The following is a 27587-nucleotide window of genomic DNA, read 5'->3' as shown; positions in this document are numbered from 1 at the left end:
AGGAGGAAAGCTTTTATGGAGGAAACATGCATTTCCTGGTTTGGACGTGTATGGTTTGCATTGAAGCATGTGCATGAGAAAATACATACATGTTGTAAACTGTGCTGGCCTTACACATATAGAATTCTACCCAGTGTTCCAAATGATCGATTCATTTGTGAAAAGAATCGATTCCTGCCATACACTACACATGACTTTTCAATAAATTCCAGCAGGGAGTCTATTGAAAATTGATGGAATTGCAATGTTACACTGTTTGATGCAGAGCTATAGGCCATCGATCTACCAATCATCTCACCCCGCCTCTGATTAATCTATCCTGTCTGACCGTTTTTTTCATCCTGTCTGATCGATAATTTCATTGACTTTTGGTTGAAATAGGTTAAAAGTTGATTTCGCTGACATATTGGGTTGTCCATTCCCAGCAGATGAATGGAATCTGCAGGGAATCGAATGGGAAAATCGATGTGTGTATAGGCACCTAGTCTGATAACACCCAAATGGTCTCCTCCTGTGCACCATGGACCATTTTTCGTGGTTCTGTGCACTTCTTCAGTGCTTCACAGCATTACTGATCCAACCCTCACCTTACCCCAAGCATTGCGGTGGAATTGTTTTAAAAAAGGCAGTTTAATTTGTGGTTGCAAATCATCCTCAGTGGTCAATGACCGTTTTCAAATGACCGTTTAAAATGGATCAGCCTCTGAACTGTAGCAATAAATGTGCATTCCAATACCAAACAAATGCCAGATAATGCATCTGTTCACATCACAACATGACCAACGATGCCATTCTATAGTAAAAACGTGTTGAGGCTCTAGTGGTGTGCCTATTGCATCTGTATAATAACATAGATGCTTTTCATGCTCTGGCATAGGGATCACCACAGCGGCTACTATGGAGCCCGTAACTAAGGGGGTCCCGCTGTGAGTGGCCGGCAGCCATAAGGGGTTCTGCGGTGGGCTCCCTGAGGTGCAGTATAGTAGCCAGAGGAGACCCCCCACCTTTCCTCCATGCAGAATAGCGCAAATGTAACAGAACAAGAAGTGACTCGCCACTCCTGGCTCCACTAGTCATCTATGGTCTCAAAGCCTCCCCGTCTCCTTGACTACAGCACCCCCTTTTGCCATGTGACCCGACCATCATAGCTCCCTGTGATGTCTAGCTATTCCTCACATTATGCCCTGGCTAAAGTTTTCCCAGCACTCAAGGTACCAAGCAGGTATATGTTCATCTATACTTGCATACCTACTCATAAACCTATATATACACACATTTGCATGTATGCAGTCATGTACACATGGCCATACACACATACATATGCTGACACACAGCCACCAGCACATACACGGATAAATAAAACACTGCACCACTTTTGTTTGAAACTACATTAATAGGATTTTGCTCAGGGAACTATGCTACTTAAATCCAGCCTTGACCATCACTTCTCTAAAAATGCCACCTACTTGGCTGTCATGCTATTCTTTTGGCATCAGTATTTTGTGAATTACATGCCTGGAACAGACTTGCATAGGCAGAGGTCACAACACCTGGCTGGTATCATTGATGAACACAGGTAATCCCCTTATATTAAAAAATAAATTCATTGTTGCATTAGCTGTACTAAACACAATAGCTTAGTTCCTGTGTTTTTATATTATCATGGTGACCTTATATGCAGGTTTGCCCATCTTTTTGACCATCCTTTGACCTTTGTTAACTGGACTGACATTTACTAATCCCATTAAATTGCACTAACAGCCCTGTACACTGTGAATAGCCCAGACTTATCTCTGCATTCCAGTGCAGAACAATAAAGAATGAGCCAAATATTTCCCAGCCTAATCTCTGTTTGACTGTCTTTGATACCTCTGGTATCATTAACTCATTTGTTCCTGACACATCCGTTTATTGTTTGATTGCTCTAGCATCCCTGGTGTAGACTTCTCATTTATGACTGATTGTGTATTTACACTTCCAAATTCTGTTGTCAACCGGTATCATGACTCCATCCTTTAAGTGACAGTTCAGGGCCTGATGCTGTATATACACATTGTGTGCCTGGAGGTTCTGCTGCTGTGGAGGGAAAAGAATGGCTAGTGGCACAGAGCGGGTGTGCGCTGCACAGAACAGTGCCCTCCGTATGCGCATGGTCAAGTAGATCCGCCAGGCAGATCTCTTGGCAACACATGGAGGGGGATCTGGAGGTGCTGTACATGTGCTTTATTCTTGGCTTATAGCTTAGAGCTTCAGATAAGGCAGAGTTTTTCTTTTATGTATATGGACTGGTCATTGCTATGTGCCGCCACACTAGACACCAAGTTGACAGTTAAAGGAGGCCGTGCCAATTCCCTTCTAAACACTCACATGATGCCTTCCTCTGCCCTGATAGGAGTAGGCACTAAGAGCACATTCATGTAACTAAGGCGCCGGGAAATTTGGGGCGCAGGGCAAAGCTGGAAAATGGCTCATCCTGCTCCTGCAAAAGTCAGTTAAATACTATTCACCCTTCAGACCACTATAGACTCTGGAGAAATACGTAATTCAGCTTCCAGGGGCGCCCAAATTTCCAGAGCCCTTTTTTCCTGTCAGACTGAGAGCCCAATGGAACCCATCTCCCACTTCTATACTCACATGTAAAAGGTGCACCTTGTGCTAAGCATCAGATTTTTTTTTAAATAGTATAAGTTACAGTTGTGCTGGAATAAACAGTAGTGCCCGGCCAATTATTTTATCAATCAAGTTGGTTTAGAAATTCCAAAAGAGGCATTTTAGAAATTTCTAAACTATCTTTAGTTATCCGCAGTATCTCTGTGCACTACATTCACATACTCTATTTGGAATGCAGTAATCTTGCCTGTCAGCCTGCTTTCCAGTGTAATTAAGTTAAATATGCATTACTGCACTCTGCAAAGTGTTCATTAAAGAGGAACTGTAGTGAAAATAACATAATGAATATAATTGCTTATTTTTTTTACAATATTCATTTATGTATTGATTAGTCACTATTTGCCCATTGTAAAATATTTCCTCTCTCTGATATACATTCTGCAATATTGCACTGGTAATGACATCTTTAGATCTGTACGGAATGTTCGTTACTGAGAGTTCTATGCACAGAGGGAGATGTTGCTTGCTTGGCAGTTGGAAACAGCAGTTATTTCCCACAATGCCACGAGGTTCACAAATGGCAAACTGTCAGGACCATGGTCATGACATCACACTGTAGGAGGGGTTTCACTGCAATATCAGCCATACAGACCCCTCTGATAATCTATTCAAAAAAGGTAAAGATTTCTCATGGCAAAGTGGGTATCACCTACTGACTGCAATGAAGTTCAATCCTCTGTTTATGTTCCTCTTAATAATATGAGGTTTTGGTTATGGGGATAAATAGTATCCTATATGTTATTCCAGGTGATGCACTATGTGTGTGCCAAATTTCATTCAATTCCGTTCAGCCATTGTTGCGTGATTGAGTAACAACCATCCAAACTTTCGCATTTATAATATTAGTGAGATATATATGCAGTATATATAATTTGGGGAAACTAAGTAATGAGCCAACCTGACCTGGATATGCTGAAATTGTTAACTGGTAGGTAACGATAGTTGCAGACCTTGTCTGGTTCGTAGCAGCTAATTATCAGAAGGTTTGTGAAACAGGATTCGTGTAATTGCTGTCGTATACACATTCAGTGAGTCATTTTCCTACTGAATTCAGACTGTCCTGGATTGTGTAGTGTGTGTATGCAACTACTATTGCAAAACTGCTATATCGATAACATTTTGGCATTTCTTCTTATGGTCTGCTGTGACCCAGGGGAAGGACGGCCCAATTTGCTGGATCTCTAAATACTCTCACATTAACAAAACCCCCTAGTTTTCCCTGCTTATTCCTTGCCAAATAAAAAGTGATGCAAGATACCCTATTTGTCTGACAGTTATTTGGCATTTGCAAAAAGTTTTGAATCAGGATGATACCATTTATTGGCTAAAATAAAGTGAATCTGAAGCAATTTAATTTTTTTTAGAGTTTGATACTCGCATATGGAGAGGCAAGGATCTGGATACTAGAGAGCCTTCCCGCTCTTCTCATGGTCCCCTCGTTCCAACGCTGTCATCCCTGTTTCGCGTATTCTACCAACTGGGATCAACAGGGGATCCTCGGAAGCCTTTGGAAACATTTGCATTCCCCAGTGCATCCAAAAACAGACTTCTTTGTACTGCACATACATAAGCGCCCTCTTATTACACACTCGTGCATGCGCAGAACGGAGCCCCCCTTCCCCCCAACGACAGAAGCACTTGGGGACTTGAAGGCTTCCAGAGGTGGCAGATTTGAACCAAGACATCTCTGGACATTTCTGGGGCCGTGAGTGGAAGGGAAAGCCTCTTTAGGATACAGAGCTTTCCCTCCCCATAGGTTAGGAGTGTCAACTTTAAAAAAAAGATGACTACAAATTTGCTTTTTTTCCTACCAATAAATGTTATGATCCTGATGAAAAATTTCTTATTTTTACTGGTGGCTTACATGGTACAATACTCTAGTGCTATATATTTGGCATTTGTAGCTAATAAATTTATCTTACTTATGGTGGTGAGGGGAGAGATCGAAAGCTGAGCAGAAGTAACGCTAATTTACAATGCATAAAATGTTGTGCCTTGCTCACGAATAATTTTTTCATTACTACATTTTATTTGTTACCGAGCTGCTTGTATTTGCAAAACAGTTTTCCTGTCCCAATGTCTCCTCTTGCCTGAGGGAACAGTATGTGTGGAAGCCATCTAAGCTCCTCTTCCTGTCCCCGTCTAATGTTCACCAGCATGAGGTAGTCAGGGAGAAGCTTGAAGGGGAGCCAAATAGCCTTTTCCACTCAGCAAAGGGCTGACCCTGCCTACCTCCTCCCTGTGCTCCATATGTGGGAGCAGAGGGAGGAGAGCGGAGGCGTGATCAGGTGACGGCTCTGTGCTGATTAAACAACTCCTGGCATCTCTCTACTTTCTGCGCAGATCTCTGGGTCATGTGACTGACTTTTCCAGTGGGAATTTCTCTGACATGTCTGCCTTAGATACTAAAACTGTATGAGCAATGGCATGGTCCCCTCCACCTTCAATAAGAATGAAAAAATAGGGTGAACCAGGACTTCAAACGAGAATTGTACACATTTGAGATGTTTAGGAGGCATTTGCCAATCCTGAAATGCTGAGTGTGTTTTTTTTATTTTTAATAGTTGTGGCTTTGAACTAGAACTTTAAAAACTGTATTAACTGTACTTGATAGTCCCCATTTATATAAATCTATAGCTGGAAAACAATAACTGCTCAACCCATAGGGTGAATGAGGGCATGGCCATGAGGGCATGGATCCTTCTCTGTTCCCCAGTTTCCTTTAGCTCTGGAGAAATGACTAAATCATCCCTATTGTCCCCATCATCCTCTTCCCATCCTGTTCTCTGCCCTTACCTTTCCTCAGTATTGTTGCCCCAGTCTAATACATCTGCATTCTTGTACATTAGACTGTAAGCTTAAGCCAGAGTAAGATTTCCCTGTGTCATACGAATATATTTCCTAAATAAACCCTCACCCAAGCCTTGGTGAGTATTGCTGACAGATTAGAAAATTAGTGTTTGCGCTCTTGCATTGATGTGCAACATTCACAGTTAGAACTTATTTTAAATAAACTCCGGACAACATGAATTTATCAAACAAACTTTTGTTGTGAGGGCATTCACATGACCGCAAACGCCCAACTGCTATTTCATTCATTGATTCGTTTTTGAACTGAGGCGCGAGATTAAAAAAAAAAACATTTTAAGACCAGAAAAATCCTTCAATCGTAAACTCCAACAATGCAATGCTTTACACGGGCCTTTGATCGTGAGTCAAGGAGTCAGAGCAATTTTGGGTACCTGTAGTCAGAGTCAGTGATTTCAATTAACTGAGTAGTTGGAAATGGATAACGTCTGCGCCAATTCTACAGCCCTGGTAAGAATTACACTAAGGATTTGGTTGCCTTAGTGTTAACCCACCTTTGTGAGTACCTTTCTTTTTCCTTTAATACGGGAAATACTATTTTGTGTTAATCGACTACACTATCAGGGGCTTTCAATTGTTCCCTTTTGTGTCTTTTATGCTATTTCATTAATTTGTATCTATCCCTGTTGCGGATTAGTATAGTCCAAGTAAAGGTTGAAACATTAACCACGTTTATCACAAGCAATTTAAAAAAAACCATTCTGGGTGTGCTGGGTCACTTAAATAGGTTTTCTAGTGCCCCCCAGTTTAGCAATTCAAAGGGAACCTGAAGCGAGAAGTATATGGAGGCTGCTATGTTTATTTCCTTTTAAATAAGTTTAGTTTAAACAAGTACCAGTTGCGTGGTGTCCTGTTGATTTTCTGTCCTGTCCTGTTGTATTCTGGCATCAGTAGTGTCTGATTCCCACACCTGAAACATCTGATCTGCATTCTTGTTCATGGTCTATTGGCAAAAGTATCAGTGGCAGAAGACCAGCAGCACAGCCAGTCAACTGGTATTGCTTAAAGTGAACCTCCGGACTAAAAATCGACTCAGCAGCACTGAAAGGGCTTTGTGTTTCTTTAACAGTTTCACAGCATCAGAACTTTGTTTCTCTTATACAAGCCTCATTTTTAGCTGCACAGAAGAAAACTGCCCGGGCTTTTTTCCCCTGATGCTGTGCAAAGCATGATGGGATTTCTGATTTTGTTGTTTTCGTTCTGCTGTTTTGGTGCAAATTTTTTTTTTTTGTACATTTTGAATTTGACATTTGAAGCCTAGCGTGTGCAGCTGGGAGGGGTGATCAGGACACAGGACAGTTGGAACTGTGTCTCCTGCTCCTTGTCACCTCCTTTCAACCAAAAAGATGGCTGTCCCATGACAAAGATGGCAGCCCATGAATCACAAACATTTGTCTGTTCTTTTAAAACAGGGTGGGTAAGAGATTATATTACCTATCTATTCTAATTAACATAACTAATGTAACGTGATGACAGTATATTTGTTTAGGCTGAAGTTCCCCTTTAACATTAAATAAATATGTCAGCCTCCATATCTCTCTCAGCTCAGTTGCCTTTAAGCCTATAGTACTGTTATGAATGAAATTTTCTGTTTTCGTAGGCATTTTTAGTTTTTGTGCAGTGCTGTGCGGTATGTTGACACTTCATAAATAAAATATAATAGTAATCTGCTTAATAAGTTATTCAGAACACCTACACAATTTAAATGGCTACTTTAAAATACCATCTCTGTGGGTGAAGCACAGGAGACATTTTCACACAGGACTACTATTTCTCTTGAAGGGATGACAGAAATTGAGCTTTGGCACTCGTTCGGGAAACCCTGCCTAATCTGGTCTAACCATAAATAATTTAGTGTTGCAATCCCGGCCGTTTACATGTACACGTCACGTTTGCCTCCCCACAGCTCCATCGGAATTGGAAACTCCTAATATCCCATTTCCAAAAAGAAAAAATAATTTCCAGGACTGCTAAAAATACATTTATACTTCTTGTTCTTCCTTCTGAAGGACAGCCTGTTATAGAGGACTTCCTTTACTCCGCACTATATTCTCACGCTCCTTTCCTTACATCCAAATCCCTTGAAAGGCCCGAGCCGAAGGTACAATTGTTTCTGCACAAAGTGCATTTGCATCCTAATTTGACCCTGAAATGCGGTGCCCACACCACTTCCTGGACATTGTTGGTGCGCGGAATTTCGGGGAATTTTTTTTATAGAATAATTCCAGGCTTCCAATTTTGGAATCCTTACTTCAACGGATACACAACAAACTCCAGCTCGTCATTTTCAAGCCACTTTAATTATTGTTCACGTGAAGCATCATACCTGCCCAGTCTTTTTTTACATAGTCAAAGAGGATTTGGTGTTGGCAGGAAGATAAAAAAAAATTCAAATTGAAATAGCTTTAACTACTGCTTACTATGTATATATGCCTGTATGTTTGTGTGTGTTTATATACGGTATATTTAAATTACTCTAAACCTGAGGAGCTTTACAGGTTAAAAATAGGTCTACAGATTTATCAGGTGAACAAAGTTGAAGCAAATTACATTTTTTAGCTGTGCAGTAGTATGATGTCGGTTGATGTGTGCAAATAAAGGGGAGCTCCAGGCAAAATAACCAGACTTGTATCTATAGAAAGATAAATGGGAGCGCTCTTGGGGTGCGTTGATGTTTATTGCATTTGCTTAAAAAGAATTAAAATTCACTTACAAGATTCAAGTATTTACAAGATTTAAGAAGGCAAACGTCTGTTTAAGATTTAAGTAGTAAACAAATGTGTCACCCAACTCGTGAGTTGTCAGAAGACCTTCTGGCAACTCTTCCCTCTATAGTCCTCAGCTGTGGCCAGCAGCATAGGCGTCCGGGTGGTGGTTGGACAAATCCAGTGGGATTGGTGAGCTGGGTCCTGTATTCAAAGTGCCTGCAGCGTCATGACGCATTTTAGCGTTCCTACTTCTTAATTGACTAGTATTTATGTATGAGTAGCTTTCAGCAGATACAGTATATTATACTTTCAGTTGTCTGTTATCGCTTATATTTTCCTGCAGAAGTTCATGAATAAAATCAATGTAGTTGCACTTCCTGTATTGCCAACCAGAAAGAGTCAAGGGGGAAAATTTATCAAAACATGGGCAACGAGAATACAAGCAGATGTGGAGTAGAATGGGTGGAGAAATGGAACTGTTGCTCAAAATGACAAATCAGAACCCTCAATCTAGACTCTGCTCTATATTTGCACCAGTTCTGCTCCAGTTGTCCTCACGCTGAGTTTGATAAATCTGCCACACTCCTTCCGTTGTCACGCCATGACCAGCAAAACTATAAACTGGCATCAGTCATCAAGAAGTAGTGTTGTCAGTAGGTCAATGGCAGCTAACAGTCAGTACTAGGCATCATAGTAGGTGTATGCAGCAGCTAGTACCAATCCAGGTATCACTGCCACTAGTATAGTATATTTCTGATGAAATAATGCTACATGATTTCATTAGAAGTTTTAAAAAAACTTTTCTAAGGTATCAGCAGGCTTCATTTCTTTTTAACTACAGGTAGTCCCTGGGACTGTAGGTTGAGGTTCATTCTTAAGATGAATCTGTCCATAAGTAGAAATTGTGCCATCTCGGTCCTCTGTACCTCCTCTGTGCCCCCTTGTGCCTCCTGTGTCCCCCTGTGTCATCAGCAAAATGTCATTTTACCAGTTTAACCCTTTCAGGACTGGACGGCTCTGGCCCCTCTACCACCAGCAGGAGGTAGATTCCATCTACGTCAGTACGGAAGCGGTTCAAACCCATTTTTTCTTATGCAATGCTATGGGTAATTTTTTTTATAAAATCACATAGCTCAAGTGAGAACACACACAAAACATTACATTAGCAAGAGCTCTTAAAATCAAAAGTGCTTACAAAAAGCTCTTGCAGTGTGAACTAGGCTTTAGTGAATTAAAAAAAAAAATGCTCATCTCGTTTACATGTATGCAGTCGGAGAGCTGCACGGTGGTGGAGGTATATTCAATTATTGTCAGACCTGATACACCCCTATGGAGCCAGTGTTTCCCAACATTACCACACCAAAAACAATTGCACACTGACAGCTTATGATTACTAGACCATTACAACATTTGCCTGGTCATACTTCAGTGGACTTACATTCACTTCACATTCTGCATTTAAAATTAACCTGAAGCAAGAGGGGTATGATGGCCATGTCAGTTCAGGTTCACTTTAAAGGAATACTGTAGAGGGTCGGGGGAAAATGAGTTGAACTTACCCAGGGCTTCTAATGGTCCCCTGCAGACATGTGCACGCGCAGCCACTCACCTATGCTCCGGCCCCGCCTCCAGTTCACTTCTGGAATTTCTGACTTTAAAGTCTGAAAACCACTGCGCCTGCGTTGCCGTGTCCTCGCTCCCGCTGATGTCACCAGGAGCGTACTGCGCAGGCCCAGTATGGTCTGCGCCTGCACAGTACGCTCCTGGTGACATCAGTGGGAGCGAGGACACAGCAATTGAGGCGCAGTGGTTTTCAGACTTTAAAGTCTGAAATTCCAGAAGTGAACTGGAGACGGGGCAAGAGCATCGGTGAGTGGCTGCGCAGGCACAGGATGTCTGTGGGGGACCACTAGAAGCCCCAGGTAGTTCAGTTAATTTCCCCCCAACCCCCCTACAGTATTCCTTTAAAGCACACCAGAAGTGAGAGGGATATGGAGGCGGACATATTTATTTCCTTTTAAACAATGCAAACTGCCTGGCTGTCCTGCTGATCCTCTGCCTCTGTTACTTTTAGTCATAGACCCTGAACAAGCATGCAGGTTAGCTATATCTGGATTAGCGACATGCTTGTTTCAGGTGTGTGATTCAAACAAAACTGATGCCAGAAAGATCAACGGGATGTCAGGCAACTGGAATTGCCATATCCCTCTCACTTTAGGTGTGCTTTGATGCCTAGCACTCCCTATAGCATAAAACACTCCTCATCTGTTTTTACTGAATTTATATTTCCAGCAGGCATCTAAATTGGAAGCTGTAGGCATAATCATGTGACCATAGCCAAGGAAAAAGCAAAATAAGTCATTTAGGTTAAAAAAAAAAAAAAAATTACATTTGCAGTGTTTTGTATTTTATGCTACCTGGAGTCCAAATCAGCCACTTGAGATGTAGTGTGTGTGCTGACTGTAATTCCTCTTTATGAATGTGATATATAGCTAGGAAGAATTTATAAAAGCCTATTTATCTTTGACAGTGTACGTTTCTCTATAGGGTTTTAGGATTGAGCTCAGGGTACTAGCAACAGAATTGCTAATTCAATGTTATTTAATGTTATACAATGTTATTTTTCTAGTAGTCATCTACCTTGCAGTCATCTAACCTTAACCAATGCCCTTATTAAAAACACTCTTCCTGAAACCCAACCTTAGCCTTGTCTATTAACCCCTTAAAGAAAAACTCTTACCTACCCCCTTAACATTAACCCTGTCCTGACATTTAACCTTAATCTCCCCAGGTCCTCCTTCTTGATGCCTAACCTTTCCTGGTAACCACAAAAGGACCACGGGCTTACACACCCCTAGTGATTGCAGCTTTAAAGAGACTCTGTAACAAATTTTTCAGCCTTAGTTCTTCTATCCTATAAGTTCCTATGCCTGTTCTAATCTGCTCTGGCTTACTGCAGTCTTTCCTAACTGCACTGTCTCTGTAATAAATCAATGTATCTTTCCTCTGTCCTGTTTGTCGGGCTAAGGCTTGATTGTGTGGAATGTGCAGGGCTGCTTGTGATTGGTAGAAGCGATACACACCCTCTGCAGGCCCCCTGCACACTCTGAATGACTCACACACTATGCTTAGCTGAGCCTATTAGAAGCTGGTTAGTTTGTTTGTAAACACTGCCTAAAACTGTTAATTACAAGCCAGGATTGCAGCAGAGAGTGGCAGAAACAGCACAGAGGGGCACAGGAGAAAATAATGAATGGAATGGTATGCTTTTTATTGTAAGAATATTAGAGTACAGATTCTCTTTAAGGCCTCGCTGCAGGGCTGCACAATTCAGCACACAAGTGATCCCTCCCCTTTTCTGCCCACCAACAAAGATTTCTGTTGGTGGGTTGAGATCACTCCCCCAGTGTTTATTTATTTTTTTAGAAATATATATATATATTTTTTTTAACAATACATTTAGTTTTTTTTTTTTTAATTTTCTAACCCTCCCTCTTCCCACCAGCCAATCAGCGCGATCCACTGTCAAAGGCTGAAGCCTATGACAGCGGATCGCTTCTCTGCCTCCAGAGGGGACAGCCATGTCACACGGCTGTCCCCCAGTACAGTGCTGCCATAGATCGCAGCGCTGTACACAGTAAATAGATGGTGGTTTCGCCCGTCTAACCGCCTCCTAGCGGCGTTCGCCGATGGGAGACTGATGACGGAGCGGAGATGTCCGTGTGATCTCATGCAAAACCCCGCCCCAGGACTTCATGCCAGTTGGCGTGGAGTGGTCCTGGGGCTGCCGCCGCATTTACGCCAACTGCATGGAGCAGACGGCAAGAGGTGAACATTAACCGCTTCCTGATGACCAGTCTTAACCTCTCAACCCAACCAACAATAGCTACCTTCCTTCTACCCTTAACTTTAACATTCTAGCTCTAACTTATATCTTACATTCTAACTCTAACTTATATCTGACCCTAACTGATAGCATTGTTGCATACTTGCCTTTCCTAATCCATTTAGTATTTCATAGCAGCCTGCCCAATGCCTCCTGCCTTGGCTGATAAAGTGGTTGTGCCCAATTCTTTCTCAATCGATCCATCTGTTTCCCTGACACAGATGTGAGATTATGATCACCTGTCATGCAATAGTCTAAAGCTGAATACTTACCACCCGACGGGTTTAGCGACGTCCCCTTGACTATGGGGGTTCAGGGGTTCCTCTTCCTGCTTGCAACGTCACGCGACATTACACCACGGGCGCGATCTTCAAGTCAAGTACTTTGCGCAGAGTCATCAGGGATCTTAAAGATCTAATCCGCCGTTAGTCATTATCGGTGGGCGATGCTAAACGGTTGTCTGCGTTATTGCGCACCTGTACCCACGACACGAGACAACTGCTGGTTGTTCAAAAAAATCGCCCGTTTCAGAAAGATCATCGGGAAAATCGCATGGTGGGTACTGGCCTTTATATGCATAGATACAACCTATGCAAAAACATACGTTGACTTCTGCCCAAAATTAGCCCTTAACTACTTACTACACCAGTTGCAGTATAATCACGCCCTGGGAAACTTCACCTGAAGTCCCAGGGCCGCGAAAGTTAGTCAATGGCCCGCGCACGCTACCATTGCCGCCGGTTAGTGGGGACATTAATGAATGGGAACGCAGTTCCCATTCATAAATCTAAGTCCCCGAATTAATGAACGCTGGCATCGATTAGATGCCTGCGTCATTGTTTCTTCCGGCTGGTACACTGCCACACGATTTCCGATTCATGTCCTTACGTACGTGAATCGGAAATAATGAGTGAGGACATCTTGTGGCCAAATAGTAAAACTACATCGCACCACTTTTATTTAATAAAAATACCTATACTTACTCTTAAAATTAACTATTTCCCTCCCACACTCCCCCATTGTACCCAAACAGTAAATACACGTGTGTGTGTGTGTGTGTGTGTGTATATATATATATATATATATATATATATATATATATATATATATATATATATATATATATATATATATATATATACATATAATATATATATACATAAAAATGTACATTAAAAAAATACATATATAGTTGCCCTAGGGACTGAAGTTTTAACTAGGTATGTCAAGGGGGTATATTACTGTAGTTTTTAATTTGCAGGCTTATAAATAGTGATGGACGCAAAACTGAAAAAAATCTTTATTTCCAAATAAAATATTAGCGCCATACATTGTATTAGGGAACATTTTCAACAGGGACAAATGGGCAAATAAAATGCGTGGGTTTTTGAAACAGTAGAACATTTCATTTTAACACTATCATGGCTGAAAACTGAGAAATAATGAATATTTTCGATTTTTTTCTTATTATTCCAATTAAAATGTGTTTAGAATAAAATAATTCTTAGCATAATGTACCTCCCAAAGAAAGCCTAATTGGTGGCGAAAAAAACAAGATCTAGATCATGTTGTTGTGATTAGTTGTGATTGTTATTGGCGAAAGAATTCGGAGGAGTGCTGACAGGAGAAAATTGCTCTGGTCCTAAAGGGGTAAAACCCCTCAGTGGTCAAGTGGTTAACTATGGCAGGGACAGATGGGCATACATACCTCCATGTAATCTGTTAAATGCTAGTTCTGTATAAATACAGGAAATAATACTAACTCTATGAGGCTCATGTCCAAAGTGGGATTTGCATCTCCGTTAGTAGCTCTTCCCCAGGAAATAAATGTGGGCTGTGCAGACACTTTAACTTTAGCACGTCTAAACAAAAGGCAATATCTGAGGTTAAAATACAACTTTTTACCCACAGAGATGACTGATATTATCTTGTCTAAAAACTCTTAGCTCTTACGTAAATCCCATGCTCTCCGGAGCCCTATGAGTAATGTAAATTAATAGATTTCCTTTTCCCATTGTCTGTTTTCTGCTTGCTTGCGGGATGTTTTTTTTTTTCCTTTCTTTAAATCGGTTTGACTAATAGTCGCATCATTTTCCTTTTACTGAGAAAAAGGACAAAGGAAATCTCCTGGTCCTCCCAACGTTGACACAAGAGATTAGATAAGGACCTTGCTCAGCAAAGGCAAATGTGTTTCATAAAACCAGCCCTATTAAACCTTTCCTGCTTTATTGCTGAGAATCAGACTTGGTTGGTCTTTTTTTTAGCACTCTTAAAACCTCTGGTGTGAAAGTTGATCCGGCTTGTAGCATGGCAATTGAGGCTGGATGTATGGGATGTGTGCCTTCATTGTGAGAAGTAATGAGGTTACCGTGGGAATGGCAATGTTTGAACACTGTCTTGTCCCTTCTGTCCCTGTTTCTAGGGTACTGACACCATGCGGATGTCGGCACTGCCCTCTCTACTCCTGCTGCTACTTAATTTTGCTCTGAGATCATGGACATCTCGCCCCGCCCGTGTCTACCTGTCATACAAAGGTAAGCTGCGCTCGCTGTTTTCATGCATATTAAAGTGTAACTGCAGTAACCGAATAGATGAAATTGTATTGTTTCAATGGTAGTTTAGCTGAAATCCAGTGGTCTGTAATTGGGATGGTTAGTGAGACTAAAATAATTTCAAGTTGATGCAGAATTATGCAAATTTTTTATGCAAATTTCTGCAGCTTGAAAATGAACCCATCGAATAGCACCTCGTCTTCATTTGATTTGTCCATTTTCAAGCTGCCTAAATTTGTATTAAATATTTGCAAAATTCTGCATCAATTGTTCATTGACCATCTATATTTTGTTACAGTATAATTTAGAAATAGTTTTTACTAGATCCTAAAATTGCCTTGTTCAGATGGATGTAAGAGTATCCAGCATATTTGACCTTGACTCCTGTTTGCATTTCCTCTAAAAAGGTCAGATCAGGGAAATTGCCCATTAGATTCACCACTGAGTGTATTCTTTTAATGTCAAAACAGTTTTTTGCTCTTTATATTGTGTATCTGTTATGTTTCATTTGAGTGTTTCTACATAGTCCGGTTGTTAACAGTGCAGTACTTTTATGTTTGTCAGGCTGAAATCCAGTAGCCTGTTATAGTTAGTTGCTTTTTTCATTCGATTGTACAATTGTAGATCACAAATTACTCTACCTAGGGAGTATACTGGTTTGTTTATGATTACGATTCTATTTACGATCCGATTAAATCCATCATGTCCGATCGGGATTCGATTCAATTCGATTTGCCATTGTTTTGCAATGGCAAATCGAATTGAATCGAATCGAATCCCGATCGGACATGTTGGATTTAATCGGATCGTAAATAGAATCGTAATCGAATCATACAAAGAATCGTATCGTGTAGATGGGGCTTAATGAACCACATTGTCAGGTCTTTCTTTTTGACACTTCTCTAGAGCTTGGTGGCTTGTAGTAAGATCGCCGCTTTCCCAGTATTATGAAGGAACATAAATTCTCTGATCACTGATGCCGCTTTTTCCAAACAGATATTTGGCAGTAGTCAGAAAGAACATTAGACCTTCCCAATTTATTTTCCATTTCCTCTGTGGTCTTCCCTGAGGTAGAAAACACATTTAAAGGGTCATTCCACACAAAACCTATAACCACGATGGTGACCCATATGACCCACAAACTTGCTATTACTGTAAAGGGTCCATTGTCAGAATATTTTCCCAAGAGTTTCAAACTGTGCTTCTTTCGGTTATGGAACTTTACCCTCATCCCTCCCCACCCAAACTCGCACACCTTCCCTGGAGTAGTCTCACTTTTCATCTCTCTGATGTACCAGAATACTCTCATCAAAAAGAGTAACGGTGGCCACGTAGAGCTTAAGCAGTCAGCTTTCAGGAGATCATTGTGATTAGATATTTCTGAAATCTCTGCCCTTCTCCAAGTCAACTCGGTAACATTCAACTAATTTTTAGTGGCAGATTGGTCACAACCACGATCTAACACAGAGTTAAATATTGATTTGTTTGAACACCTTATCCACACGGCATCAAGCAATACAAAACCATAGTGTGGATGTTTCAGTCAACTTCAGTCGGATTTTGGCCTTAATCTGACTGAGATTGAAGGTTTCAGTGATGCAGCTATTATGATTGTTACTTTGATCTGGAAGCATTAGTCAGGCTGACCGTATGTTGACCGTTTGTTGAACTGTGTGAGGCTATCATATGATGAACTCATAACGGTTGTGGCAAGCAGACGGAGCTGGGATGATAAATGGAATGCATAAAGGAATTTTTGTAATCATAATTATTGTGTTAAGAACTGGCAAATAAATAGTGTTTTCAAATAAACAATGTAAACTATTACAAATAAGTCACAGTTGTTTAGTTGCTCCACTTGGTAGCAATTCATGAGCAGAAGAGAGTGTTGCTTTACTGTTGTAGTAAAGAAGTAATGTTACTATAGCAAAGTCCCCAGACTTGGTAACTGATACACAAGGCATGTTCTCTAAGGAGCTATCATCTCTTTACTGCATTTCTGTAAAGTGAGACCTTTTTTGTATTTTCCATTTGTACCAGCAGGTGGCACTATGATACTTTTTATTTATAAATATTTTCCTGAATACAAAATACAAAAAAAGAATATTTTAGTACCTAATGTAATCATAAAACACACTGTATACTCTTGTTTCAATTAAGAGATGTTTACAACTGAATATTAACACAGGTTACCCAGTGAGGATGTGGAGAACCAGGACCATCATGGGGTTTCATGAGACCATCAAGGGGGAAAAATTGAGGAATCGGCGAAGGTAAATCATTCTGAGTTGATACAGAGATATGCAGATCTTAAGGCTGCTTACACACAGGGACGTTACAGGCGCACGTTGGTGCGCCTGTAACGCTCCCCCAACGCACAGCAATGTAACACAAGTGGGCTGTTCACACAGCCCACGTTGCGTTACATGTAACACTGCACGTTCTCCCGAAAGTGCAGCATGCTACGGCGTTAGAGCGGCTATAGCCGCGTTAGACTGTTTGCACATGCTCAGTAGGGGGCAGAGAGGAGGCGGGGAGAGCCAGCTACAGTAGCCGCGCACATGGCTACTTAATATTCACTGCACTGGCGGCAGCTGATTGGCCGGCGGGACCACGTGATGCGGAGTGTCTCGCTCCGCATCACGTGGTCCCGCCGGCCAATCAGCGCAACTCTGGGAGACCTTATAGGGATAGAGCCGCCTAACGCGGCTCACTCTACCGTCCTATCTTGCAGCACCATACGTTTGTGTTAGGTGCACGTTATGCGACCTTAACGTGGCACCTAACGCAACGTCTTGGTGTGCAAGTAGCCTAAATGCAAATTTATGCAACTTGAAAATGCACTTATCAAATTCTGCCAAGGTGGAATTAGATTGGTCCATTTTCTAACCGCATAAATTTGCATGCAAGGTCTGGAACACTCTGTATCAACTCAGAAAAATGTGCTTCTCCTTAACCAGTTAGGTAGAGTCAGGCTTGGAGCAAAGCAGAATCACCTGCATTGCAGACTGCACACGTTTTTGCACATAATTAAAGTCTATAGACTGCATTAAAACACGCGTATCTCTGCATTTTCCAATGTGCGTTTAAAAAAAAATGCACAACTTCATATTTCTGTGAAATGCATCTGAGCCCCTTTTCACACATAAAGCACGGTACTCTCCTCTGCCGCTCCCCCGCCGCAGCTGGTCGCAATGGCTATTAGACTCTCTATGAGAATGGCCACAGTACTCACGGTGTGACGTGACGTGATGCGATAGAAGTGCTCCAGGCACCGCAGGGTAATGCGGAATCTGCAGTGGGTTACCCTGCGATTCCCAGAAGTAAACCAGAAGTCCCATGTTAATTTTTAATGTACTTTTTGGTAACCCTTGAACTATGACTATAATGCGCGGTGCAACTTTCCTATGCTGTTGCTGTCAGATCATCTAGCTAACGCTGGCTAATTACACCGCTGTAGTGTGCAACCAGCTTGAATTGCACAAAATGTATTTCTTCTTAAATTTACATTTAATATAAATGTTATGCAGCTTGAACTTGGACCAATAAAAATGGGCAGGAAGTTATTCTAATATTCCAGCTTCAAGCTGCATATCATTTATTTGATATTTATATGCAAGGATAAATTATGTGCAACTCATTAATTGTTCCCAGTTAGAATCTCTGTCAAAATTGTATTGCTGTCCTTCATTTTCTAGGAATTGTACTTTTTTTTTATACCAAAGTGAGAAAGCTCCACAGAGGTCCCATGGGCATCAAGTGAGGAACAATATATCTGCAATGGGGAGCATGGACAGCAAGACTAACCACCCAAAAGATTCTAATCTCCTTCCCCACTGTTCAAAACTGAATGTGGATTGGAGCTTTCTCACAATTCCTTAGTAGCATTCCAACACCGTAGATGGGTAGATGTGACGTCTTACATGATATCTGGAAGTGGAAGAAACAATGGCATACGGTAAGCCCTGTAGGTCTATAGAAACTCTGTGCACCTGTTCTGGCATGCAGATGCCTTCATGGTCACCTTGGAGAGAGGTAATGACTTTTCTGAGAGATTATTGTGAAAAAGGATACCTGCACTATAAACCATTTCCCTTTTGACCTGTTTCCAGGGTGCATTGTGTCTGAAGGCCGCAGGCAATAACCCAGTCCCATTTCACAATCCCAGTTATTGCCAGTGATAAACACAGGTCAGGTCTTGGTGACCTCTGCCTCTTGTGGGTCGCTTAGGGGAAGAGATTACCTTGTGTTTTTGTGTGTATTTGACCTCTAACCTCCAAAGGTCACAGTAGGGTGAGGAATTGTCTCCTTATGTTTCCTGCTGGAGGAATTTCTAGTGGGGGGAAATATTGGCAGACGGTGCAATATTGACATTATTAAGGGCCAGGCAATAATGAAGGCTGTTTATCACCTATCCTTTTTTAAATAAGCTTGCGCAATAAAAGCACGCCTTCATTGTCACCATTTTGTACAGTTGTTGGCTGGAACGTCAGGGCTCAGTCTAAAGCCATACCGGCTTCACAGCACTTGGCAACAGGTTGTACACTGCGATCGAGTTACCAGCCATGAGCAGTACTGTGAAAGAAAGCAAGGATGATTGACTGTCTAAGCTGACGCTGAGAGCAATGCTTGTGAGTAAGCCAGTAACCTTATGGATTTCACGTTGGAGGGATTGATCTGTTTGAGATATTTTCTGATCAAAGTAGCACTTACAGATTATAGAGCTAATGGTGACCTTTATTAATTACAAAAACAAAACTAAATGTGATAGCTCACCTATATACTATTTATGGGATCACATTATATCAATTAAAATTAAAGACTATGGGCCTGATCCAATTCACTATTTCTCCAGAGTTTTCTCCAAGGAGTTATTTTCGAACTTGTCAGTAAAATGCCTTTTAAACCACCAAAAAACAAAAGAGTGTTTAAAAGTTGTTTCAAACAGAGGATGAAAAATGATCTCCTAGGAAAAAAACTTAGAAGAAAAAGTGAATTGAATAGGGCCCATAGACTTTACCTGCAATTCAGGGGCTGGACCCAATTAGTTTAATGGCATACTGTTATTTTCGAGCATAGGGAACCTCTTCCTAAAGGTGGCCACTAATGATACAATTTGCTGAACGATCGATAACAAACGATTCTTTGTATGAGCGAAAAAATCACAAAATGATCGTTTGAAACCACTAATGGACATAAATCTCCTAACCGATCAGATTGACGGGATCTAAGCAAAATTCGTATCGATTTCATTAGTCTGATCAGATTGGATAGGAGTTTTTTGTCCCAAAGGACCCAAACGATCGTTCATACAAAGAATCATTTGTAATCAATTGTTCAGCAAATAGTATCATTAGTGGCCACCTTAAGAGCTCTTTGAAATGACCTATACTGTCCTACATTGTAGTCTTGTAAGAACAGGGCCCTCCCTTGGTTGTTTGCTGTGTTTGCTGTATTTTTTAGATGTATTTCATTTATACTGTGCATTAATTATCCATGTAATTGCCACCTGCTTTGTTATATACACATAAAGGTTGAGGTACACAATCATCCAAGGATGGTCAAACATTGCTGGATCCAGAAGTTAAAAGCAGGTTGATGTTTGCCCTTACAATTTACAATAGTAACTGTAACCAATAATGGATTTAGATGAAATGGGGCCCTAGGCAAGGTTTTAGCTTTGGCTCCAACTTATGATCTTTTTGGCAATCTGAGGTGAGAGACTGGACAGAGAAAATGGCAGTTGGGCCCCCTGACACCCACAAGGCCTCAGACACCTGCCTAGGTGCCTTGTGGATGATCCTGCTCTGAAATTGAACACAAAAGTAGCTCTAGCAAGTACTGGCTCAAGAGGCTGAATTTCACATAAAAGCAAAAATCTGTTCTTTTATTATCTATGTCAGCAGTGCTGGATACTTGTTTCCTTCGTAAAACAGAAGGTATTAGCAACTATTTTGCTTCATGTGAGAAAGACATTACTCCCATAATGCATCTCTGAAGGCCAGTGAGTGAGTATGGTATGCAGATCACTCCTTTATGTCCCTGGAAAGCCAGGTATACATCCAGGAATGCTGCTTTACTGCATGCCCACAGCTTATTCATTTTACTGAGCTGTATGATCCAACTTGTAACAACTTTCCTGGCCCTTCAATGAGTTTTAAAGAAGAACTTAACCAAGGATTGAACTTCACCCCAACCAGTAGCTGACACCCCCTTTCTCATGAGAAATCTTTACTTTTTCTCCAATAGATCATCAGGGCGTCTGTATTGCTGATATTGTGGTGAAACTCCTCCCATAGTGTGATGTCATTACCATGGTCCTGACAATTTGCTGTCTGGGAACATTGTTGCATTGTGGGAAATAACATCTTTTTCCAACTGCCAAGCAAGTAACATCTCCCTCTGTGCATAGAACTCACAGTAACGAACATTCTGTACAGATCACCTGGCAGAACTAAAGGTGTCACTACCCGTGATAGATTTCAGAATGCAAATCAGAGAGAGGAAAGATTTTACAGTGGGCAAACACTGACTAAATAATCTATAAATGAATATTGTAAACAATAAGCAATTTTTATTCATTGTTATTTTCACTACAGTTCCACTTTAATGTGCTTTAGTTCAACTGATGAAAAATCAGCTTGCATCCATTGTAAATAAAATCTATAGCCACATATGCGTAAAAGTAGCCACTACCTATTAACCAGTCAGAAGGTTTGCAACCAAAAAGGGCACCTTGTGAGCAAAGTGGAAACGTCTGCGGTGACAGTTGTGTGGTTCTGTGTATTCAACAAGGATTCCATGAAGAACAAAGCAGTCCGGAGGACGGGGATTGGCAGTTGTCGGGATTTTCATGTACTTTGTTCTTGACAAGCGCATCCCAAAAATACCATGTTATCTCACCACAGACGTGGGGACCTATTAATAGGGAGCCCTGAGCCCCTCTATCTATGCGTGACAGCTGGGCCTTTATCCCTCACGTCACTGAGTGTGAAGCTCTCTTCCCTCACAGTAGGCCAGGTCCGGGGACACCCTCTGTGTCTGCGTATAAATCCTGAGGCATCCTGTGTGTCAGGACATATGTATGTATGTATGAATAGAATGAGCTCACAGGAGAGGAAGCATATGTGTCTGTGAGTTACCGGGAAAGAGAAGCTGGGCTGGCCAGCAGTTCTGCTCAAGGCTTATCTCTGAAAAATCCTCCTCCACAGCAATGCATTAGCTACCCTTCACTTGTAGTCTCACTCCCATTGAGCAATCATTTAAATATATGATGGCCTTAATTCTGTGAAGTAGCCTTTCCCATCGTTCACCATGTCAGAGAGCATTCCATGGGAGCACAAAGAACAGGCCCACTATTTTATTCAGATTCCTCAGGTTCTGATAGGTATACCAGACTTATCTCTTGGATTCCTGGAAAGCACTCCCACCTGAAACAGCCCAGCTATTCATTTAATACACACAGGAGTTTATTCTCAAATGAGCTGTTTAAATCACTAATGCATTATTTTAATGCAGAACTCTAAGCTCAGTTAAATTGAACTTGAGTTACCCCCAGCTTTTCGCTAAATACTCACTGGTCTGGCTCCCCCGGTGGAGAAAGGTGGTACAGCAGGGACTATTATTATTGGAGTATTTGTAACATCTGCAACTATGGCGGCTGCGGACACGCAGGGTATACCCGCAGCCACCTTTGTTCCCTGTTCTCAGGCCTCATCCGTTCCGTAGGCGTCTAGCACACCGGGAACGGTACTGTCTCGTGCTCATAGGGTCGCTGTATCGCGCGGGCGCGCACGGAGACAGGACTTTTATGCTGGAGGAAGGCGCGTCAGCTGACCTGCTGGTCGCTAACGTCAGAGGTGACTCACGCCGCTCGGATTGGCTGATTGGTAGGGGCGCAGCTGTGAGCTCTCCTCGGCTTCTTAAGCCTTCACTGGTCATTGGCAACTTGTCTGCTGTTGCGAATACACTCGTGTTAGCGCTCAGACCTTAGACTAGTATCCGGTGTGCTTTGATCTGGGAGGAAACCAGGGATTTCACACAAGACTAGGACTATTGTTATATTGTATTACTGATTACCTGTGTATGATTCTGGCTATACTCTGACCTTGCTATTGCTCATCGATTCTGTACTTCTGCCTATCTGACCTTTGTTGCTGAACCTCTGCCTGATAACCCACTATTCTTCTGCCTCACGTTTCTGTACTGTATCCGCCTCTCAGTTGCCAAATCTTGCCTGTCCGACCTCTCTACTCACCAGTGGGCCCTTGCCACTGGTGAGGTGCTCTTTTGATTATATACCCACCAGCTCCTCTGGTGAGGTTTAGTTTGTTATACTACTATTGTTGCAGCTAGTACCCACCAGCTCCCCTGGTGAGGGCTAGCACTGTCATTGCAGCTAGTGCCCACCAGCTCCCCTGGTGAGGTCTATTATTATTATTATTATTATTATTATTATTAAGTATTTATATAGCGCCGACATATTACGCAGCGCTGTACAGTGTACATATATATTGTCACTAACTGTCCCTCAAAGGAGCTCACAATCTAACCCCTACCATTGCCATATCTCTATATTATGTAGTGTAAGTACTGTAGTCTAGGGCCAATTTTTAGGGGGAGCCAATTAACTTATCCGTATGTTTTTGGAATGTGGGAGGAAACCGGAGTGCCCGGAGGAAACCCACACAGACACGGAGAGAACATACAAACTCTTTTCAGATAGTGCCCTGGCTGGGATTCGAACCAGGGACTCAGCGCTGCAAGGCGAGAGAGCTAACCACTACGCCACCGCACTGTTGTTTCAGATAGTACTCACCAGCTTCTCTGGTGATATCTATCCATTTATCTACTGTTGCACCAAACACTTTACACCTCTGTTTCTCAGCCGTCTATACTTGCATTATTGGTGATACTGCAGATCACCACATTATCGGGTATAGAGTCTGTATTATTGGTGATTCTGCAGATCACACAATAATCAGATGTCTGTGTGCTACACCAATCGTTACAGTATTATTGATTTTTAAAGCGCCAACTACCGTAATTTTGTGGCGCAGTACAGCATAAGATAAAAACTGGGGGTGGGGGGTGTCACGGAACAGCCGTGAGAAACGCAGGTGAATCTAGAGAATTCCCAGTCGATTTCCTAATCACTCCCTGTCGGATCTGTGCAGTCGTGCAAGCGATCAGAAAACGACACTTTTGTGTTTTTATTCCAGAGATCTGCTCCCCCTGTGAGCAAAGCATTCCCCTCACCCCTCAGGAATGTCGCACGTGGCCACATTCCCTGCAGGGACCAGCTCAGTCCCACTACAGCCAGATGTCTTTATGAAAAGGACTAGGAAGCTGGCTCCCCAGGGGGGCCCTGAGGAAGCCAGACTCTCCGGCACCGACCAGAGCAGACCTGAAGTTATGTGATGTATGATTTCCTGTCGGTATACAAAAACCGTATATCGCACAGCTATGAAATTCATATAGTCTTATTCGGTAAAATCTGGCCATCGTGCTGATATGAAATTCATTGTGATAGTCCGTCCGGTTATTGAGGTATGACCCTTCTCAAGAACTGGGTCCGTTGCACTAGCCATGTCTGATGTCATATTAATCTGTATTTTCTGACAAGTATGAATCTGTTATCCACCTGAATATGACGTGTATCATTTGTGGGTTACGGCAGTTTGTAAGTTTAAAACCTAAAATCTCTCAGAGGAAATGAACTGCCATTGGTTGGTAATTCAGAGGGGCCGGCGTTGCCACAACCCCCAAACCAGCTTCATCAAAAGCATATGCGAGGGGCTCTTCCCTCAGTCCTCCACATTCCATCTATATGAGAGCTGTCTGGTGCTAGCCAGAGGACACATGGCTAGCGGCCATCTTAATCGGCCATCTTGTCTGAACTGAAACAAAGGACATTTTCCATTTTGCTTGGATTTTAAACTTTGCTGAAACTGAACAAAAGGAACTCTACAAGTTTTCCCAGAACGGACATATTTCCACAAACCCTAAGGCCCGGTTCACATTAGCGGTGGCCGTCCGGAATCGCCGTGCCGGAGCCGGACCGCTTTCAGAACGGACGGAACGGACGCACGGCATGGCAATGAAAGCCTATGCGTCCGTTCACATGCGTCCGTTCTGCCGGACCGGAGCCGGACCGGATCCGGGCCGGATCCGGACTCCGGCGTCCGTTCCAACATGCGCTATTTTTTGGTACGGCTCCTCCGGCAGCCGTATCCGGAGCGGAGCCGGACTGCACCATCCGGCCAATACAAAGCAATGAGAGCCGGAGAGCGCACAACACACTGGCTACAAAAACCGGACGTTCTACCCCACTTCCTATGCATTTTGGATGGGGACCACATGGGCCCAGCAAAGAGTGGGGCAGCAGCGATTTCATGCTGGAGCTCTTTTTGCCAGCAACATGTCTGATATGTGAAGGAGGCGAACAACAGAGAGAATTCCCAGGTTTACGAGTAAAAAATGCCTGGATCCATGGTCCCAACTGCAGTCTCTGTATCCACGGATGGTCTCCACACGTCCACCTGTCTCCAACAATGACCCCAGACCCTTCTGCTGACCTCCCAGACCCCAGGTAAACCTCCCAGACCCCAGGTAATTAAAGGGTGTTATCTCCTTAAGAAACCGGATCCGGACCGCAACCGTGTTCACACCGCACGGAAACCGGATGCAAACGGACCGGATCCGGACCGGATCCGGATAGGAACCGTACGGATCAGGTCCGGTCCGGATACGGTGCGGTCCGGACATCCGGTGCGGTTTTTACTAAACCGCAAGTGTGAACGGGGCCTTAGTATTTTCTCTTTTTTTTATTTCATACTGGCTATTAATGTTTCAATAATTGTTGATTTTAATAATTGTCTGTATATATTAATTATTTATATTGCCATGAATAAAAGACTTTATTAAAGTCATTTACTGTTCCGCTACCCTGCTTTTCAGCCATACACAGGAACTGATCCCAGGTCTGTGGAGAGACGCTACTACTATTGTTGATATCTAGACAGAATAGAGTGTGTTTAACCGTTTTTATTCGCAGGACTAGTCAGTCAGTCGGGTCCACTGGCCCATACCAGTGGTGGTGGCAGTTATACCCTAAAATCGTGTGTAAGTTGTATTTCCATAACCCCACAGGCTCCCTTCTGGTGGGGCTGCTGCCCAAATTTCTGTCGGTTTCTGCGCAAAGATCGCGACCAAAGCTTGCATGGTCTGGGTGCTGAAACCGATTGGAAGGCAATTTGCGGTCTGACCACTAGGGCTCCTGTGACAGGGGGTACATGATATTGCAAACAATGTTATACACAAAATAACCAAAAACAGCAGATGGAAGGCAGCACCGACTGGCCAACTGTTGGAGCGTGCCCTGGTCCAAAAACCCCAGTGCCTCTTGGGGAGCACACAGTCCAAAAAACAAATGGAGGACCGGCACCGCTCAAATGTATAAAGCTCTTTATTCAATAAAGAGCTTTATACATTTGAGCAGTGCCAGTCCTCCATTTGTTTTTTATACACAAAATAACAACATTGGTAAATAATACAGAATTTGGCAGACATAATACGATAATTACAATGACAAATGTAAACCGTGAACAAAATGTATAACTAATTTCAAGACATAAAAAGGTGAGAGAGCCCTGCCCTTGCAAGCTTACAATCTAAAGCTTTACTTTAAGCTCTACTTTTATGAAGAAATTCATGATGACCGTTTTTAACTTATCTGAATTTACACAGTATATCTACGCCCCATGGGAGGACTGGTCCCGTTCCAGGAGTGTTAACATACTGCGATCGCCTGCCGTGCATTCCCTCATCACCACCAGTTAGTACACAGACGATCAATTACCAATGAGCTGCCAGTGGTCATTGACTAAAGTGAAAGTAAAACATACACGCGTTACTTCCTGTAATGCATGTATGCAGTAATCGGAACACACTAGGAAAAATGTGTGTAAGGGGGCGGACATCTAGTGGACAAATTGTAAAATGACACCTACATTACATTAAATAAAAAATACATATAATACCCAATTAATTAACCCCTTACATGCCCTCCCATAATTACCAAAATAAAACACATATAAATAAAGTCACATTAAAAAAATAATAATAATCATAAATAGTTATCTTTGGGACTTTTTTTTAATATGTATGTCGTGTGTGTGTTACTGTAATTTTTGCAAATAAGGGCTTGTATACATCTTTATTTCCAGTAAAATATTGTCACCATACGTTGTGATAGGGACATAATTTAAACGGTGTAATAACCGGGACAAATGGGCAAATAAAATATGTACTTATTAATTACAGTAGTCTGTATTATTTTAAAACTATAATGAGGGAAAACTGAGAAATAATTAATTTTATTCTTATTATTCCCATTAAAATGCATTTTGAATAAAATAATTCTTAAAATGTAGCACCCAAGAAAGCCTAATTGATGGTGATAAACACAAAATATAGATCATTTTGTTTTGACAAGTAGTGATAAAGTTATAAAATTGCTCTGGTCCATAAGGAGAAAAACCCCTTAGTATGGTGAAGTGGTTAATGATGAAGTTGCAGCCATGTGACTACTGAGTCTTTTACAAGTGGCAGCACTGTGTCACAACAACCCAGAGCCGAGACAAGGTCCTCCAGCACCTAAGGCTGAGGCACCAAAGTGTGCCCCCTCCATCCTTCCCACCCCAGCTATCACACACTAATTGCTATTAGACTAAAAGGTGCCCCAGGGCCCCAACCTCCCCCCCCCCCCCCCAAACACCTCAATCTTTAGTTATCTAGCTTGCAGCCACTGCCACTTTATCCCCTTTTCTTATTTCTCTCTGCTTAAAACACAATCAGGGAATGATAGCGTCAGAATGCTGCCAGCTACTTGTTAGTTGTGCG

General features: G+C 42.1%; 1 protein-coding gene across 2 annotated transcripts in view; it reads left to right on the top strand.

Moving 5' to 3' along the window:
* The window catches only part of LOC137527678 (semaphorin-3F-like), a 224494-nt gene that overhangs the window by 59215 nt on the left and 137692 nt on the right, over positions 1-27587 (top strand). For both annotated transcript variants that reach the window (XM_068248415.1, XM_068248414.1), the window contains one exon: positions 14555-14666. In XM_068248415.1, the coding sequence (XP_068104516.1) occupies positions 14567-14666 (100 nt within the window). In that variant the 5' untranslated portion in view covers positions 14555-14566. The remainder of the gene's footprint in view (positions 1-14554; positions 14667-27587) is intronic.

This window comes from Hyperolius riggenbachi, chromosome 8, assembly GCF_040937935.1.
Source record: "Hyperolius riggenbachi isolate aHypRig1 chromosome 8, aHypRig1.pri, whole genome shotgun sequence".
NCBI classification, from domain to species: Eukaryota; Metazoa; Chordata; class Amphibia; order Anura; family Hyperoliidae; genus Hyperolius; species Hyperolius riggenbachi.
This window is presented reverse-complemented; position numbering and strand designations above follow the sequence as displayed.